This window comes from Crocuta crocuta, unplaced genomic scaffold (assembly GCF_008692635.1).
Source record: "Crocuta crocuta isolate KB4526 unplaced genomic scaffold, BGI_CrCroc_1.0 scaffold124, whole genome shotgun sequence".
Lineage (NCBI taxonomy): Eukaryota > Metazoa > Chordata > Mammalia > Carnivora > Hyaenidae > Crocuta > Crocuta crocuta.
The window spans coordinates 9,673,942-9,694,899 of record NW_027551573.1 but is presented as its reverse complement, the minus strand read 5'-3'; the positions used below and the strand labels follow the sequence as shown (position 1 = coordinate 9,694,899).

At 40.3% G+C, this 20,958-nt stretch overlaps 1 protein-coding gene across 1 annotated transcript in view; it reads right to left on the bottom strand.

Annotated features, from left to right (window-relative positions):
* The window catches only part of N4BP1 (NEDD4 binding protein 1), a 61,270-nt gene that overhangs the window by 27,639 nt on the left and 12,673 nt on the right, over positions 1–20,958 (bottom strand). The window contains exon 4 of the mRNA XM_077751297.1: positions 20,800–20,956. Coding sequence (XP_077607423.1) covers positions 20,800–20,956 — 157 coding nt within the window. The remainder of the gene's footprint in view (positions 1–20,799; positions 20,957–20,958) is intronic.

The window sequence follows — 20,958 nt, the reverse complement described above, 5'->3', positions numbered from 1 at the left end:
GGTTCTTTTTTTCACCACTTGAAAAATATTGTGCCACTTCTCTGGCCTCTATGGTTTCTGATGAGAAACCTGTATTCATTCTAATTGTTGCTACCCTACATGTGTTTTTCTCTAGATGCTTCCATAATTTTGAATTTGTCTTCAGTTTCAGTACTGTCGTTATGATGTTTAGGTGTGGAATTTTTTTAGTTTATTCTGTTTGTGTTCACTGAGCTTCTTAAATTTTATGTTTAAAATAAAATTTTGGAAGTCTTCAGCCATTGTTTCTCCAAAATTTTTTTTTAGTGCCACTCTTTTGTCTCCTCTCATTCAAATTAGATAACTTCAGTCTTCTATCTTCAAGTTCACGGACTCTTCTGTCACCTCCATGTTAAAATCAAGCCTATCCAGGGCGCCTGGGTGGCTCAGTTAAGCGTCCAACTTCAGCTCAGGTCATGATCTCACGGTCCATGAGTTCGAGCCCTGCATCAGGCTCTGTGCTGACAACTCAGAGCCTGAAGCCTACTTCAGATTTTGTGTTTCCCTCTTTCTCTGCCCCTTCCTACTCATGCTCACTCTGTCTCTCAAAAATAAATGTTTAAAAAACATTAAAAAAAAAAATCAAGCCTATCCAGTGAAATTTTATTTAGGTTACTGTATTTTTCAGTGCTAACCCTTTCAATCTGGTTCCTCTATTTGTATATTCTATTTCTCTGCTGACTCTATTTTTAAATTAGTTTTAAGAGTATTTGTGCTTGTTGGAGCATTTGTATAATAGAGGTTTTAAAATGTATTAGGTAATTCTAACATCTTTGCCATCTTGGCATTGGTGTCTGTGGTCTTTTCTCATGAGAGCTGGTATTTTCCTTGTTCTTCACATACCAAGTAATTTTGTACTATATCCATTCTGAATATTATGAGATTCTGAGTCTTATTTAAATCCTATGATGAATGTTAATACTTCTGTTCTAGCAGGTAACTGACCTAGTTAGATTTATGCTGCAAGCTGTAACCCGTGTTCAGTAAGCTATGATTGTAGTATCAATTCAGTATGTAAAGTCTCCGCAGTATTACCTATATCTGTCCCATCGCGTGCTACCGGAGGTCAGTCTGGGGCCTAGATGGTGGTTTTTCTCATAGTTCGCTGTCCAAAGTCTTTGTTATGCTGATAAAAAGTAGATCCACATGTGCAGTTTAGGGATAAACCCAGATGGTCACCAACAAATTTTATGGAGCTACATTTCTGAGCTCCTCCCCTCTGCTAGCTCCTCCCTCTTTCTAGTGCTTTCTGGTTCCCTGAGGCTCCTTTTTCAGTCCTCCAGTTAGAAAGCTGGGGTTTGATTACCCCACCTGCACTACAGCTTTGCAGCTGTGCATGGGTCATCCAGAGGACACAGAAAGCAATGAGGCTGGCTCCATCCTCTTTGGACCACGACACCACCAACTGAAAAGGAAAGTTCTCCTTTAGAATTTTGGTTCCTACCAGCTCCCACTGCCACCATCACCGGATTGTTTGGAAGCTGGTGTGCATTAGAATGAAATGGCCTTTGCTCTCTATTAGGGGCTCCCTCTTCTGCCCCTGGAGTCCAAGCCAGACAGCTTCTCCTACTGCTTTCTCTATGCCTTGGTGCTTATTTCCACTTGCAGACTGAGCTGCACTGAATTCAGGCTGGGGTAAAAAAGAGGAGAAAATGGCAAATTCGCCAACAATTTTGTGATGTTCTGAGTTATGGTTTTCTCCCTCAGTCTGCCTATTTTTTACTTTTCAGAGTCCTCATATTGCTGCTCCATGCATTCTGTCCAGGTTTTATAACTAATTCAGTACGAGTGACAGGGTACAGAATGTTTGCTCTATCTTACTCAGAATCAGACCCTCCTTGTTGTCTGTTAATATTTAAGTAATGCTGCTTGTTTAGCATAAGTGAGTGCATGGCTAAATTCACATGCGTGAAATACTGTTGAGAATACTGTGCAGCCACTGGCTGAGAAAAAGTTGATCATACCCACTCAGTGGAATGCCAGCAACTATTAGCCAGCCTAAAAAGAGTTAAGTTTCTTCTCCAGATAAAAGGCTTCTAAAAGTGCCTCTCAAACAAGGGCTAACTCGTGAATTGATCCAAGGTAAAGCTCACCTATCAACAGATCCTGCCAAGACACAAGGCCTCCAACAGGTTTTTCAGATTCCATATGAAACAAAAAAGCACCCACATAAGGATAAGATTTCAAATATGAAAGACAGAAACCAATAAAGTAGAACATAAAATAGAAGAAAACTAGAGGAACCTAGATAATGCAGGGTAGGAAAGAAAACCAACAAAAGTTTAATTAGTGGTTTCAAACAGACATAAGAAGGGGCACCTGGGTGGCTCAGTCGGTTAAGCGTCGGACTTTGGTTCAGGTCATGATCTTGCAGTTCGTAAGTTCGAGCACCGCGTCAGGCTCTGTGAAAGCCTGGAGCTGCTTCGGATTCTGTATCTCCCTCTCTCTCTGTCCCTCCCCCACTCATGTTCTGCCTCTCTCTCAAAAATAAATAATAAAAAACATTAAAAAAAGACATAAAATAATGAATTCATATAATAGGAATCAAGATGCTAAAAAAGGAGACAAATAATCAGAATAAGGGTACTAGTAAATGAAGGATATCATGAGCAAAATAAAAGTCAACAGAAGAAGTGAAAGACAATGTGGAAGAAATCTCTCCAAAAGTACCACAGAATCAAGGAGGTGAAAAATATGAGGGAAAAGAAACTTTAAAGGTCCATCCAGGATATCAAATATCCAAATAACTGACATTCCAAAAAAATCAGAATGGCATTTAATAAAGAAGCAAGAGAAATAACTTCCTGGAGCTAAAATACACAAGACCTCATGTATAAAATTAGTGAAAAGATTACATCAAATCTTGTTTGGGAACTAAAGCACACAGCTCCCATCTTGAAAGGGGCCACAGAATATCCAAGCATGATTACTTTTTTTTGAACAGTTTATTTATTTATTTAGAGAAGTTGGGGGAAGGGGGCAGACAGTGGGAGAGGGAGACAGAGAATCCCAAGCAGGCTCCATACTGTCAACACAGAACCCAACACGAGGCTTGATTTCATGAACCATGAGATCATGACCTGAACCAAAATCAAAAGTCAGATGTGCAACCAACTAAGCCACCCAGGCTCCCCAAGCATGGTTACTTTTTAAAGGCCTACAAAAGGAAAAAAAATCCTGGGGGCAGGATGAGAACAGGGCATGTATAAAAGAATGACAATCAGAATGCCAGAAATTCTCAACAGAAAATCTGGATGACTGGGGGAAAAAGGACAGCAGGGTATTCAAATTCAAAGGGAAAATGATTTTCAATCTATAATTCTGTACCATCCACATTAAAGACATTTCTAGGCATGCTAAAAGCTGAGAAAATTAGTCCCATGGATTGCTTTCTTAAAAAACTATTTGAAAATGAAGATCACCAGAAATAAAGGAGATGACATAATTAGTAAATTCAATCCAACACTGGCAAAAAGTCCAAAGACAATAGCTGTGTAGCAAACAAACTGAGAAACTAGCTGAGTGGAGGAGGAAAGGTGGCTCAAGGGGCATTCTCCCAGAAAAGGAGACTAATGAATATCTGATATAAAGGAGTATTTGTGTAATATTAGAGATGTATTTAAGTCTTATTTCATAAGTAGACGAAAATGGCAGATAAATTATGGGAAAAATTATAAGCTATATCAGAAGAGAACATAACATATTACAGTACTGGGCTTTACAGTAATATTTACATTCTGTCATAATTATATAAACCCTGTTTCTTGCTTTAGCTAAAAACAAGACGATTATATTGGTGTCTCAGTCCATTCGGGCTGCTATAACAAAATACCAGACTGGGTGGCTTGGAAACAACAGAAATTCATTTCTCACAGTTCTGGAGGCTGGGAGTCTAAGATGAGAGTGCCAGTGTGGTCCCGTGAGGGCTCTCTTCCAGGGTGCAGACTTCTTGTATTTTTGCGTGGTATAAGAAGCAAAGGAGTTCTCTTGGGCCTCGTTACAAGGGCATTCATGTCATCATGAGGGCTCTGCCTTCAAAACCTGTCCCAAAGGCCCCACCTCCTAACACCATTATATTGGGCACTGGGATTTCACTACCCGAATTTTGACAGAACACAAATATTCAGACGATAGCAAAAGGGAAAACGGGGGTAGTTTTGGCCTCATTTAACTTAAAGAAAGTGATCAATGTCTAAAATAATAAGAAATAGCAGTGTATTATTTATTATCATTTAGGTAACCATCAAAACAAACAGCTAAAAACAGTAAAAAGTAATTGCTTTTAGGAAGCTGGGGAAGGACAGAAGCAAGGGACTGCTCTTTCCTATAAAAACCCTCAGCACTTCTTGATTTTTTGTTTTAATCACAAGCATATATTGTTTTGGTACACTCCTTACTTCCTAATTTTTTTAATTTATTTTTTAAATTTACATCCAAGTTAGTTACCATAGAGTATTAACAGTGACTTCAAGCGTACATTCCTTAATACCCTTTACCCATTTAGCCCATCCCCCCCCACAACCCCTCCAGTAACCCTGTTTGTTCTCCATATTTAAGAGTCTCTTAGGTTTTGTCCTCCTCTTGGTCTTTATTTTTGCTTCCCTTCCCTTATGTTCATCTGTTTTGTACCTTAACGTCCTCATACGAGTGAAGTCATGATACTTGTCTGTCTCTAATTTCGCTTAGCATAATACTCTCTAGTTCCATCCATGTAGTTGCAAATGGCAAGATTTCATTCTTTTTGATTACCGCTTACTTCCTAATTTTAATAAAAAATTTATAAGTAGATGTGTAACATACTGTGATGCCATTAAGAGAGCTTTGGTCCTAATTTTTATTTTTTAAATATTTGATTTTCAGAAAGAGACAGAGTGTGTGCAAGCTGAGGAGGGGCAGACAGAGAGGGGGACTGAAGATCCAAAGTGGGCTCTACGCTGACAGCAGAGAAGGTGACCTGGGGCTCGAACTCATGAACTGCAAGATCATGCTCTGAGCTGAAGTCTGACGCTTAAGGGACTGAGCCACCCACGCACCCCAGCCCTAATTTTTAGCCTGATTCTTCTGATATTTAAGATAAAGAATGTTAGCAGTTATGAAATATTATGAGTGATTCATCTTTGAAACAAACCTTTTCCATTATTTGTTACTTTTCTGGAGAGGTAAAATCTACAAGAGAGCTGTCACTTATTAACTGTATGACTTAGGATGTTCTCAATCCTATGCAACTAAAAAATTTAAATTAAACTGGATGCTGAGACAGATAGGTAACTGCAAAGACTAGTGATAATCCTGATTCCAAGTTTTTAAAATAGACTTTCTTTTTTCTATTTTTACATATATATATATTTAATGCTTTATTTCTGAGAGAGAGAGAGAGAGAGAGAGACAGTGTGAGCAGGTGAGGGTCAGAGAGAGAGAGGGAGACACAGAATCTGAAGCATGCTCCAGGCTCTGAGCTAGCTGTCAGCACAGAGCTTGACGCGAGGCTCGAACCCATGAACCAGGAGATCATGACCTGAGCCAAAGTCGGATGCTTAACTGAGACACCTATGCACCCCTAAACTTTATTTTTTCAAGCAGTTATAGGTTCACAGCAAAATTGCGAAGGTAGAGATTCCCCCATATGTAATTTGTTTAATGATAATCATAAAAGTCCGTATGTTTTTATAAACTTAATTTTATACAATTGAACCTACAAAACTCGTGAATCTGATGTATTATCTACAAACAAATCAATTTACTTTTTGTTGCTTATGCAATCATTTCACAGCAAGTGATATACTCAGGGATATATCCAGATATACTTTGATTACTATTTTTCAGGGAAAAAAAATCAGGTAAAATTAGATCCTCTGAGATGATAGACGGCTTCAGGAGAGCTCCTGTGGCTCTCAGTGTGTAAGCACCAGGAAGGCTGGAAGAGAAATGCCCAATACAAGCAGAGCTATCTAACATTATCCCCCAAATAACTAAATTGAAAGATTAACTGCATTGTTTTGAGGACAGCTGTACTAATAAGCACAAAACTTCACAAGCACAAAACTCTCTGTGCGTGTGTGTACTCCCAAAAGAAATGAGTAATTATTCCCTGAGATTCAGACTCATTTTTTTCATTAATAATTCACTCTTGTGAATTACTAAGTAGCAACAATTGATTTTTACATTCAAGTTCAGACATGAACAATTAAGTATACAAGTATACAGTATTGCTACATTCTAGATGTCTGGCCATCAGTTGTACTGATAAGCATCCAAATACCCATCCTTTGCATTTGGCTGTATTTGATATCTGAATATTTGAATGTTGATCAAAAACGTGTCTCCCCTATCCTCCAATGTTCATCTTCTGTTTTATTTTACACAGGCTTTTCAGGAAAAAAGAGGGGGAGGGAGCATATAATACATATAATAATAACTTCCCTTTCATATAGCAAAATGACTTTTGTTATTCTACCTTCTACAAACTCAGCTCTTCTCAACTCTATTGTAACATTTCAAGAATCCATACAGAAGTTCCTGGCAACCTGTGCCATTCAGAACAAAGATTTAAAAAAAACAAAAAACAGAAAAGATCAAAGTGGCTATTCAAGAGTCTGCAGGTTTCTGGGGAAAGGTTTCTCGACACCACTGTTCACCACCTACCATCTCTTATTACAGGCACACATGTGAGGGGCTTTGTCAGCTTGCCTCCCAGGTCACATATGGTTTGGAGAAGCTGATTCAAAGTGTAGAAAGCATAACATAGGGTACTACCTGCAGAGCACGTAACAGCAAATGACAACTGACAGCACGGGTGCACAACAAATTTAAGGAAGACATAATGGCTAAAAGCCATAGCAACTCAAGATCAGCTAGCCTGAGTGCAGCTTTCACACATTCTGACAGCTGCACCCTGGCACAACGTAACAGAAGATACTCAAGTGGAAAACAAATCATGGAGGAAAAACAAACTATGCAGGCAAGGAAACTTAATACATTATAGAGAGATTTCCAGAATGGTTCAGACTGGTAGTTCTCATCTCTAGCTGCACACTTCTGGATTCTAAAGATTTCTTGTATTTAGGAGACTCCTGAATAAACCATGTTGTATATTATCTCCAAGAGAAAAGAAAGTAGGAGTAATACAATTTTTAGACATTGACACTTGAGTCCTACAGACTATGTATATATTAGATGCAATTTATAAGCCTTAGAAAAAACAAGCTTTTTTTTAAAGCATTTTAAATGTTTATTTTTGAGAGAGAGAGAGAGAGAGAGAGAGAGAGAACCTGAGTGGGAAAGGGGTAGAGAAAGAGGCAGACACAAAATATGAGGCAGGCTTTAGGCTATGAGCAGAGCTTGACACGAGGCCCAAACCCATAGACCACGAGATCATGACCTGAGCTGAAGTTGGACACTTAACCAACTGAGCCACCCAGGTGGCCTGAAAAAATTAATTAACATCATTAATCTACAAATCCATGACAGGTCCACTTTAGCTCTCTATCTGGCTATCTATATTAACAATATTGCTGTAAAATTATTACTAATCATATTAGCCATTTTTCCAATGCACTTCCAACATTTGTTTTCTGTTCCATCTTTCCCTTCAATCTTTCCCTTCAGACATTTCTAGAATGTTTAATAAGTTCTTTCCCAGGAGGGGTGCCTTCACAGTTCCACAGGGACGGACTTCCGGCATACTGGAAACAGGTGGCCAGGGGGCCACATTCAGTATCTACCCTAGACTTCATTCCCATTACACTTGTAAATCTCTGATATTCTACAGCTTCCAAAACTTTCAGCTCTCCTGATGAATTTATTCTTCACTCTTACCCAAATAATGTCTTCAGGTCCCAAACTTCATTTCTGTGACTCTTGTCACTCTCAGTAAAATAAATTATCTCATCAGAGCTCAAAGGCCATTTGTGAAACCCTTCAACTGCTTCTCCTTTTTCATCTAAAAAATTCCATCTTTCATGAATTCGCTCTCCTTTCTTCTGTTTCAAAACTATGCCCGCTTCTCAGGTCTTGATTCATCACTCCCTTTTTACTCATTCTTGCCCACCTACAGTACAAACCTGTATGGGTTTCCCTGACCCTGCAAAACACTTCCTGCAGCCCCACTGCCTATGCTTGGGACTGCTCCATCTGTCTTCATCTTCACACTCTTTGAAAAAGTAGCCTCAACTCCATTTCACTGCCAACCCCTTGAAATCTGGATTCTGCCCCCCATTCAAACTGAAATCTCTTTCTCAAATGCCAACAATGACAATGTCAAACGCAAAGGGACCTTCTTTGCAATCTATACTAGGGATCTCTGTAGCACTATACCATTGACCAGCTTCTCCTTGAAAAGTTATTTCCTCTCCAAGCTTTGAAGATACCACTAGCTATTTACTTCCTATCTTTCACTATTTCCCCAAATCCTTTGTTGCTATTTCCTACTGCACCTTAAATGTATGCCTTCCTGAAGATTCCATCCTGGTACTCTCCCTCAATTATTCTCACACACTCTTCAGGTTGCAACCGCAACCTTTACATCAATGGTGATAACTCCAAATTTCCATCTCTAGCCCTTAATACTATAAGGCTACAGACTATCCATCCCCTCCAGGGGAACTTCTACTTGACTATCCCACAAGTGCCTCAAACTTAATGAATCAGAGCCCACAGCTCTCCTGCACTTGTCTTTGGTCCAAGTTCCCTTGACATTGAAACACAGTTGCCTAGATTCAAAACATTCTTTCCTTCTCATCACTTGAGACTGACATATTTGGTCTCATAGGAATATTACTGCAACCAACTCTAAACCCTTCTTTCTGTTTCCAGTCTTATCACACTACGCCCCCTAGAACACTATCACACAACACTCCAGTGATGTGTGAAAGCATATCGGTTTTACTTCCTTACTGAAAAACTTTCTAAAGGTCCTCACTGCATATGATTAATCATTCAAGATCCTCATAACCATATTCAAAGTCCTCTGTAGTTTGGATTTTGGTACATTTTCTTATTTTTGCAGCCTATTTTAACCTTTCTTTCCTTACACTCATCCAAAAATCACCTTCCAAGAATGGGGTGGGGGAGAGGTTAATGTTTGCTACATACAAGAATTATCTCATTTAAACTACAATATTTATTACAATTCTGCTAGACAGCGGGGAGACTGGCCTTGGTTATTTAACACAGCAGTTCTCAACCAAGGATGATTTTGCTCTTCCCAGGGGCACTGGCAATGTCAGGAGACATTCTGTTTTTACAACTGATGCAGTGGTCCTGGTATCTTGGGGGTAGAGGTCAGGGATGCTGCTAAACATCCTACAATGCACAGTCCAACCCCCACAACAAAATCTTCTGACCAAAATGTCACTAGTGCCACTGTTGAGAAACCCCGAACTAATCTATAAATGTCAAAACATTTCAAACAAATTAGGAAGTTTGAGAACATAGGCTGATATCCAGCCTAGTGTCAATGATGTGGGTAACACTGTAAAAGAGAAAAGTGGCCAAAATGACCAAAAGTGGGGTGGGGTTCCATTTTAATAGTTTGCATAATGTTAAATTTTAAATACTTTAAAAAATGCTTATTTACTTTTTTTGAGCGAAAGTGAGAGCCAACCAGCATGGGGAGAGGCAGAGAGAAAATCCCAAGCAGGCTCTGAGCCGCTGGCGCAGAGTCCGATGTGGTGCTCAATCTCATGAACAGCAAGATCATGACCTGAGCAGAAATCAAGAGTCAGATGCTTAACTGACTGAGCCACCCAAGCACCCAGTTTTAAATACTTCTAAGTAAGGCAAAGGGATGGCCTTTTAATCATAATGAAGCACTCTCTTTAGCCCTCCCAAAGAGTATTTAATTCTCTGTGGGAAATTTACCTTTGTCTGACACACCATTCATTATTCATTAAGGCCTGAACTGTGATGTTATATGTTAAAATGTAGATTTTTTTGTCCAGCAGAGATGCCAATTACCTCCATTTCATAGAAAAATTATGATTACACCACTCTGAAACATGTAAGTCAATCTGTACTAATTAAGGAATTTTACTCCACCATTCTGTTTTTATTAATTTTTTTTTTTAATTTACATCCAAGCTAGTTAGCATATAGTGCAACAATGATTTCAGGAGTAGATTCCTCAATGCCCCTTACCCATTTAGTCCATCCCTCCTCCCAAAACCCCTCCAGCAACCCTAAGAATCTCTTATGATTTGTCTCCCTTCCCTGATTTTATATTATTTTTGCTTCCCTTCCCTTTTATGTTCATCTGTTTTGTATCTTAAAGTCCTCATGAGTGAAGTCATCTGATATTTGTCTTTCTGACTAATTTTGCTTAGCATACCATTTAGTTCCATTCCCATAGTTGCAAATGGCCAAGATTTCATTCTTTTTGATTGCTGAGCAATACTCCATTGTGTATGTACATATATGTACAAATATATGTACATACACCCATATATATAATATATATACACACATCTTTATCCATTCATCCATCAATGGATATTTGGGCTCTTTCCATCTCTGGCTATTGTTGACAGTGCTGCTATAAACACTGGGATGCATGTGCCACTTCGAAACAGCACACTTACATTCTTCGGATAATTACCTAGTCGTGAAATTGCTGGGTTGTAGGGTGATTCTATTTTTAATTTTTCAAGGAACCTCCATACTGTTTTCCCGAGTGGCTGCACCAGTTTGCATTCCCACCAGGAGCGCAAAAGAGATCTTTTTCCTCTGCATCCTCGCCAACATCTGTTGCTGCCTAAGTTGTTAACGTTAGCCATTCTGACTGGTCTGAGGTGGTATCTGATTGTGGTTTTGATTCCTATTTCCCTGATGATGAGTGATGTTGAACATTTTTTCACGTGTTGGTTGCCCACCTGGAGGTCTCTGGAGAAATATCTATTCTTGTCTTCTGCCCATTTCTTCACTGGATTATTTGTTTTCTGGATGTTGAGTTCGATAAATTCTTTAAAGATTTTGGATACTAACCCTTTATCTGCTATGTCGTCTGCAAATATCTTCTCCCATTCATCGGCTGCCTTTTAGTTTTGCTGATGGTTTCCTTTGCTGTGCAGAAGCTTTTTTATTTTGATGAGGTCCCAATAGTTCATTTTTGCTTTTGTTTCCCTTGTCTCCAGAGTCATGTTTGAGTAAGAAGTTGCTGCAACTGAAGTCAAAGGAGTTTTTGCCTGCTTTCTTGAGGATTTTGATGGCTTCCTGTCTTACATTTAGGTCTTTTAACCATTTTGAGTTTATTTTTGTGTACGGTGTCAGAAAGTGGTCCAGGTTCATTTTCTGCATGTCACTCTCCAGTTTTCCCAGCACCACTTGCTAAAGACACTGCCTTTATTCCACTGGATATTCTTTCCTGCTTTGTCAAAGATTAGTTGGCCATATGTTTGTGTGTACATTTCTGGGTTCTCTATTCTGTTCCATTGATCTGAGCGTCTGTTTTTGTGCCAGTACCATACTGTCTTGATGATTACAGCTTTGTAATACAGCTTGAAGTCCAGGATTGTGATGCCTCTTGCTTTAGTTTTCTTTTTCAAGACTGCTTTGGTTATTCAGAGTCTTTTCTGGTTCCATACAAATTTTAGGATTGTTTGTTCTATCCAGCATTCTATTTTTAGTGTTGATAAATACTCAGATCTTCAAATGCTTTCTGAATCAGTTTTACATTCCTGCTGGTTCCTTCATTCATGAGTTACCTGTCTGAAAGTCACATTTATAGCTTTTTTTTTTTTTTTTCTAATTTACACCGTGGCAACTTATAAGACCCGTAGAGATGTCCAAGTGGACTCACCTGCTTGGAGCTATTAAAATGAGTGGCTCAATGGGGCGCCTGGGTGGCTTAGTCGGTTAAGCGTCCGACTTTCGCTTAGGTCATGATCTCGCGGTTCGTGGGTTCGAGCCCCGCGTCGGGCTCTGTGCTGACTGCCAGCTCAGAGCCTGGAGCCTGTTTCAGTCTGTGACTCCCTCTCTCTCTGACCCTCCCCTGCTCACGCTGTCTCTCTCTCTCTCTCTCTCTCCTAGAAATAAATAAAAATATTAAAAAAAAAAATGAGTGGCTCAAGAGAGGACCACATAGGCTGTATAAACCCAACCATGTCTCATTTTGGGTCAGCATGAATCCCAAGCAGGAAGAGAATTTTACTAGTCCTAGTTCTTTGTTCTTCACTGTTCTGATTTTGATTTTTGCTTTACAGTTCCTGGCCACATGTCCCTTTTTACACCTGCACCACCGGGTACACACTACAAGGTCAGTTTCAGCTATAAGCTTAGTATACACGTACGTAGACTACAGGAATCTGATTTTACAGTCTGACCATGCGGTGACCTATCAGTAGATAACAGATCTATTTGCTGTTGGAGGAGAGACTAGAAAAATTTCTGGCTTTAGTCTTCTCTGTTTTTCGGTTTGTGTAAGAACACGTCTCTGCACCACTGAAAGAACAGCCTTTTAGAAATCTGGATGAGTTTTGTGTTTTTGGATTATTTTTGACCTGTAGCTAAGACTGTGGAACCAGAACTGAAAGCTCTCTGCATGAAAAAAGCCTTTATTTCTCAAGGTGTGAGTGTTCCTACCTACAGGGTAGATAATTAGATTTTAAAGTTTCTCAATTTTTTTTTAAGTTTATTTATTTTGAGAGAGAGAAAGAAGTGTCCATGTGCCAGGGGAGGGGAGGGGCAGGGAGAGAATCCCAAGCAGGCTTTGTGCTGTCAGTGCAGAGGCCTATGCTGGGCTCGAACTCATGAACTGTGAGATCATGACCTGAGCCCAGATCAAGAGTTTGGAGCTTAACCAACCCACTCAGACGCCCCTAGATGAAAAAGTTTCTTAAAGAACCTCTATTCTAATTGGTTTATAGAGAATAACAACCTTTTACAAAACCTGTATTCCTAGAATTATAAGAAGATAAAGAAACTAAACACCTAATACTTATGTTAGTCTTTTAAGGACCCAAAGAAAAAAATCTCAGAAACCCCTAGAAACTGATACTTCAAAAGCATTTTTAAGAATCCTAACTTATATAATAAAAATAATCCTTAGGTCAGTTTGATTTGATAATTTTAATAATTCAAAAACAGTTGTCCATTTCCAGATTTCATCAGTGTAGTAAACTGCATGCATATATTTTTTTTTAAAAAATAAGATTTTTTTTCCTATGAAGAGATACATCTGAACTTCCTAAACTTTGATGGCTTGCTGGTCAGATAAGCTAATATTACTCATGAGTAGTTGTATTTATGATTATGAAAAATACAAGCTTATATATGCAACTTGTAATATCAGAAGTTATATGCTTTTCAATTGTCAGATCAGGCATAATTTCCAATAGCTGTAGTTACTTTTAAGACGTTGATTGAACTAATAGTAAATGGTTGACTAAGGGATACTCTTTAGATACATCATTAATTTCCAAATGAGTCAGACACCAAGTGCAGTTTAAACACATACACATCTAGACTTTCTAATATAACCATGATGTCATTATGGCACCCAACAAAATGAACAGAAATTCCTTAGTATCACTAATTCTCAATCTATGTTTAATGTCCTTTTCCAGCTGTTCTCTTCTAATTATTCTGATTTTTTCACCATAATTATAAAATTTTATCTGGTCTAGTATGTCACATGTATAGAATTGTATAATATATATTCTTATTTAAGTCTTCTCTCACTCAGCGTCTCAGATTCATCCAGTTAGTATATGTATCAATTATGTGTTCTTTTCTCTTGCTGTGTAGTATACCACTCTGAAAGCATTTTACCCCTAAACTATCTCTGGGGTTTTCCCCAAGATCCCTGGGCAATCAGCCACAAAGATTGGTCTTTTACCTTCTAACAAGAAGGATGCTAAAATTAGCCCAGTTCTTTGGGGGTACTCTGTATTTCTTAAGGAGTTTAACACCATTAAGTGTGTCAAATCATGATTTCAAGGTTTGTGAGATCTAGCCCTGCACCAGGCTCTGCGCTGACAAGACAATGCAGAGCCTGCCTGGGATTCTCTCTCCCTCTGCCCCATTCCCACTCATGCTTTCTCTCTCATCTCTCATTCTCTTAAAATAAACTTAAAAAAAAAAAGTAAACTTTGGAAGTTATTTATGATTACAAGGGACACAATTAACAAAAATTACAGAAACTCAGGAAATAAGGTAAAAGAATGGCTGCATGTTTTTTCATTGTCATACCAGAGAATTGTCTAGGAGGCCCAATCAAGGATTATTTCACATCTGGGACAGCAATGCCCAGCAGAACGTCTAGACAAAATGACAGAAATGTTCTATAACTGCACTGCCCATGCTGGTAGACACTAGATATATGTGACCATCAAGTATCTGAAATGCAGCTGAAGAAGTAAATAAATATTTCACTGAACTTCGACTAATTTAAACAGCCATATGTAGTAGTGGCTACATACTAGACAGTGCAAATCCAGCTTCCAAACTATTCTTGTAGGGTAGGAATTTTTATCTTCAAAAAGGTGGTAAAAAAAAAAAAAAAAACAAATACAAAGAGTATGAGACAGATACCCAGTAGAGTCCACAAGGTCTAAAATATTTACTGTGTATCTCCTTATTCATCAACTAAAGTAAACTACTAATTCAGCAGTAAGACTGAACAAAAAATCTTCTCTAAGCTGAAAGGAACTTGTTAAGATAACAAAAATAATTCAGTTTCTTTAAACAAAGAAGTTTCCTATGTTGTTTCCATATGACATAACTTATTTTTAAAAAAAAAAAAACAACAGTTCTTTAGTTACTGTAAGGATTCCCCTCCCCCATAATTTTGTTTTTCAAATGCAAGACTGCATACTTTATACAATTATATGTTAATTTGGTAAAAAGCTAACACAGAACAAGATGTTGTCCTTGATTTAATTAAACACTACAATACTAGCTGGTAAACAGACAGGGAAGAGGAAACTATGGTCATGAGCAATCACTCTGACCCCAGTATAACCAGTGTTGAGTATCCCTTATTTCAACATTCTGGTATAACCCCAAAATATTAACCATAAAAAGAAACTGAACAAACCACCATTTCTTAAGATGATTTTCACAACCATAGTGAAAAAAATCATTCTAGGAAATGCAAAGAGGCCACCAACCTCTCCTTTCTGGTAAAATCAAAACAAAAACTCCAAGTCACTACCCCGTATTACATCTACAAATTATTTCCTCCTCGAACAAATCTACTGTTCAAGAATTCATTCATGAAACCAGGTACTAATCTCTCTTAACAGAAAAGGAAATGAAACCATACAGTGTTCATTTTAACCCTACGAAGTCAGTGTAGTAATAGGCCACTTCTACTGGAATTCCATTTTCTTTATCCTTTTTTCTCTCTTATACTACAAATAGGTTAAGTAAAAATTCAAAGTTGGATAAAAGATAGTCACCAACTTTTCATATGACTCTCTTTCCCCCCTCTCTTTTTCTCTCCCTCACAAATTAAAATGGGTTAGATGTTACTCTACCTTAGCATAGTTTCTTGGACGTACTGTAATTTCAATGTATTAGATTTCTCAGTCCTCCAAATTATTCTTCCCATATGTCCACCAGATTGGTGTTCTAGCTATGGCTTATGGTGGCTACTCACTGTTATGAGGTAACGCCTGAAATAACACCAACTGATGGGCAGTTGTGGTTAGCAAATTTAGCACCCTAAATGTTCATGGAGAAACTGTACAAGTAGCCATGGCATTTGTCTCCATTACTCCTCTTTTGTTTGTTAACCTCCATGACAGGCTTCTGAATCAATAACTAACTTTAGCACCCAAATCCCTGCTACAGATCTTGCTGACCACAGTACTGTATCATCTCCCAATGCTTCACACTTCATCCCTTCTATCTTCTCACTTCTTCAAGTTGAAGGGAATACTTCCACTTCATACACAGACCACCGAGGCACTGTTCCTTGGTTTCTTGGAATTCCTCCATATCCAAGATTCTGATTTCTGCAACTCCTCCCTAATGAAACTTCTACAATTCTCCAATACTCCCTGAACTTGCTCTATTTACAGGATCCCATGAGTCTAGGAGAGAGGACAGGGCCTAAGGTCTTATTCCTTCCATTCTTCGTACAGTTCATTATCCCCCTTCTACCTTTACCTGCCAGAACCTCTGGCTGGCAGTTCACTAAAAGTAGAAGGTGAGTCTTCTATTATGTTTGGATTGTCCTAGCCCAAATAATGCTGACCATTCAGAAACATTTCCTGGGGCCCAACCTGCTTTATTCAATTACACCTTAGATTCCTTTAGTGCTTGGTGATTTCCCCGGAGTGGGTAAATCACCAATTGGAGAATTTCTGGATCAAGTGATGCTATAAATTTTGGCCATCTCACTTCCCCTGGCCCTTACTTCAGTTCCAATCCTTTTTTGTTCTTTTTGATGCACTTCCAAAAGTCCCTGTGTGTCTACCCTAACACACACCACTGTCTTCAAACTCTCACTCTCCCTTTCTAGGCAGGAATTGGTATCCTACTCTACTGAGACAATTATTATAGGCCATTAAGGTGTTCAACTGCCTTCTTCACCAAATGTGGGGGGTGTGAGGAGAACAGATTGTCACTCATCCTGTCTCCTGTATCTAAAGAGGTCCTAAAAAGCTGAATTTGATCCACTGACATCTTTTGTTTAGCATGCATAGTTGATTTTTGCTTGTTTTTAGTATACTTTTAAAAATATATACTAATGCAAAATTTTTATTGAGATATGATTTACAGCATGCATGGTTTTTAAAACATAAATTAGTTGTCTCGTAAAAAACGAAACAGATTTCACATTATAAAACCCAGACCGGTGGCTTTTCTTGGATAATGAGTTCAGACATCGCTGGGCCCATACTATGTAGGTGGCTAACACTAAGCATTGGCAGTTACCTTCTCCCATAGAGCACAAGCATCTTATTCAGTAGTTCCTCCCTACCAACCAGCCACTTCCATGTACAGTCTCCCTGCCTGGACTCAGGAAGCACAGAATTTGTGGCTCCTAGAGCTAAAGGAAGAGTTCTAACTTCTCACTTTCAGGGCCGAGATCTCTTCAGCCTCATCCCTCCCCACCACTGCCTGACTCCAAGGATCCCACCAGACAGTGCATCTTTGATCTCTCTGTGAATGAGGCAGCATCTAGTCAGTACCTCCACTTCCTCTCTGAAATTCAGTCCTCAGCCTCCTTTGATTCCATAACTTCTGCCACCACTTACTTCAACCCTGTCCTGATGGACCCCCATGTACAATGACCTCTACTGGTTTTTGTGTCTTTCAATTGCCTCTCTGGCCCTACTAGTAATGCCACATTGCTATAAAAGTCACTAACCACCCCCAATTTCTGTCCTCGTATCATTAGAAACCAGCAATGGACCACACTGAGAACAAACCTGGGGTTATAAACGCTCTCAGTGAAGACATTTCTTAGAAATGTAAATCTGATGGCATCACTCACGTTCTCACAACCCTTTCATGAATCTCTACTACCTGCCTGCTTGGTAAAATCCATGTTCTTCAGCAGTTCCCCAAGTGTCTTGTGACTTGGCCCCCTTTCCACCTCTGCCCAACTGCCTCTTACACTTGGGAAATCAGTGATAAACTGGCACTATTTCATAACCCTGTGATTTTATACATGTTCTTCCCTCTGGAAAACTCTTGTTCATCCTTTACACTCAATTTAGCAGAGCAACTCTTTCTCTCCTGTATTATTGTTAACGCCTTGCACATACTTCAACTGTTAACATGTATCATACTGTACTAACCACTCTCTCAATCCTTACATACACTCAGTTGCCAAATCTCAGGGAAAACTTGGTCACCCACCCATGTCCAGCTCAGAACAAAGTCTCTTCCACAGTTGGGTCTTCCTGCCTCCAAGTAGAGTTTCAGACAAGTCCTTTCAAAAATCCTCACTGACTCCTTACTGAGTAAGGCCCAATGCCTTAACCTGGCATTTGGGTCCCTTGAGGCTCTAACACTTCCTACCAAGACACTCCACATGTTTTGGGGCTTCTAGCCTTCTGCGTAAAATTACCTCCATCTGGGAATCTTGATGTCTTCAAAGCCCAGCTCAGGTGCTGCTTCCGCCAACAAATCCCCCCCCCCCTTTTTTTTTAACCTCCCAGGACATTATCCTTCTACCTGGTGCCCCTTTCTCTCTGGCCAATAGAACCCTAACGAACTAAACCTCCATATTCTCCTCTACTCTAGCATGAGCTAAATACAGTGATTTAACATCTTAAAATATTTGTTTAGAGAGAGACCGTATACACACGCATGCAGGGGAGAGGCAGAGAGAGAAGGGAAGAGTAGGAATCCCAAACAGGCTCCAGGCCCAGCATAGAAAGAATGTGGGGCTCAATCTCACAACTGTGAAATCGTGACCTGTGCAGAAACCAAGAGTCGGTTGCTTAACCAAGCCACCCCATGATTTAACATTTTAAAAGCAGGAAAACCAAGTAAACTGCCTGAAGAGACCCAGAACAGTTGTCTCATCTTATCTTAATCAGAGAGTCTACCAGCCAAAGTAAATTCTTATTTACTCTTAATCTTCCTGGGGCGCCTGGATGGCTCAACCGGTAGAGCCTCCAACTTCTGATTTCTGCTCAGGTCATGATCCCAGAGTTGTGGGATCAAGTCCCTCATCAGGCTCTGTGCTTAGGGTGGAGCCTGCTTGAGATTCTTTCTCCCTCTTCCCCTCTACCCTGCTTGCACTCACTAAAAATAAAAAAAATAATAGTAATAAAATAAAATCTTCCTTCCCCCAAAACTTCTCCACAACTTAAAATATTATAGATGTTGAAGTCTGCCTTCCTAGTAAGTTAACGGTTTTCTCTTGCTCAAAAGAATGTAACTGTGGCATTCAACCCTTACCCATGAGTCTCAAAGGAAAAGAAAAAGGATTTCTTACAAGCAGGAGGACTGGATTATGAGTAACACAGGTCCCAAACATAAATGGGCGGGTGACACCTACTACCAAGATACTGTAAGACACACCTTTTCCAGAGAACTTGTGCTAAACCGTGTGGCAGGACAGGCCAGAGAACTGGAGTTGGGAGGGTCTGGCAGAACATGCCAGGTTTTTTTGTACAGCAAAAGAAGTACTTTCTACATTTGGGCTGAGTCTTGAGTAAAGCTGAACGGGGAGGTGAAACACACAGTAAAAGCAGTGAGACGAGTCAGACAACAGTGGTAGCTTGAGAGTTGGTATGGCAGAGAATTGGAAAAATAAGGTGGGACTGGATCAGTAAATGTTTTGTAAATCTCCAGGAGTTTGTAGTGAAAGAGATAGGCAACAGGAGGTCCCAGAGCAAGAAAATGATTTTCCCTCAAAGGGTCAGTATAATGAAAGGAGGGAGGGTGAGAGGAAGGAATGGGTGAGGGCAGTGAAGGGAGGGGCACATACCTAGAATTAAGGGCTTAATTGCAGCAAAGGCAAGGAAGAGAAATGAGTGCATATAAGAGATTTTCAGAGACATTAGTAAGACTTAGTTATGTCACACTTTTTAGCCCTGGTGAGTGTTAAGAAATTTGGTAGGTGGGGAGAAAAAAAATGAAGGGACTTGGGAACAGGTTAAAAATTAAAAGTCAGGGAAAAAAATAAGCACAGGAAAACAAATTTGATTCAACATCTACAGTGTATTAAGTTACGCTGTGGAGAAAGATCACACAGTTAAGTGTCCTCTATTCTCCGAAGATATTAAAACAAGAAGCATCTAGGCTTTTTTTTTTAATTTAAGAGAGAGGAGTCACAGCAGATCCAATTCTCTGAAAGCACTGTGAAATTCCTGAAGTAGGATGCCAGAAAAAGGATCACTTTCTCCCCAGCCAGAGGGCTCATCATCTGGGAGACAGGTATCAAGAACAAGGGCCCTAAGTCTGAATCCCGGCTCCCCCACTTACTGGATGGAAAGAGCTGGAGAAACCTGGATGCCTGCGAGGAGGGCATATGCGCTTTGTTATCGTTTCCTGGCTCTGGGAGGAAGGGGAGTAGTTGAAGGTGTTGCGTAGGTATAAGCCTCAAGTGCTGATTTTGAGAGAAGGTGAGTCACCACTTGCAGAGTTTCAGTTTCCCCAGCTGGTAATTTAGAGAGAGGAAGATAATAAAACCTATCTCACTGGAGTTTTTAAGGGCTGCAGTAGGTAAACCTTATGAAATGTTCTGCATAACGTCCTACGAGGTATAACCATTGAATAGGTGTAACCGTCAATCCAAGGAATAATGCTTTTTACCACTATTATTAAACATCCCTATCTCTTCTTGGTATTCTGCGTATTTTACTACTATCAGAGTTTTCTCAGTTTCTCAAAAGGGGCTGAAATCCCCAAAAAGTTCAGAGCCCCTGTACTGGAAGCCTGGGAAGAGAAAGGTGGCGGAGGTGGCGGACACGGAGGCTGCGGGCCTAGCCAGCAGGCCCCGCGCGCACTATCTCGAGGGCGGGGGGGAGATAACAGGCAACATTCGCAGCGCGCTCACTCCGGGCCAGCCACGGCGCTCTGCGCTTTACACCACCACCTACTCCAAACCTCGCGACAGCCCTCCGAGAGAGGTACTTTCTTCCCCGCCACTTTACAATTGGGGAAACTGAGGCGTTCCGGGACTGAACCGCTAGCCTAAGGTCACATGGCTCGAGAGAGAAGAACACAGGTCCGAAGACTCCAGAGACTGCGCTCTTAACCACGGCGCTTCGCTGCGTACCACACGGAGAGCAGGGAGGAAAGGGGAGGGGGCGCCCTGGGAGCCCGGCCTAGACGAGGCCGCGGGGGCAGAAGGCGGGCGGGGGCGGCGGCGGGACTCACCTTGGCGCTGTGCACCGCCTCCTGCGCCCCGCGGAGCTGCAGCCAGATGCGCGCGGGCAGCGGTTCCTCAGCCCCGAGCGCGCCGAGCACCGCCAGGCTCACACCGAACAGGCCTTCGATGCGGCCGCGGCTCCGCTCCAGCAGCGCCGCCTTCTCCCT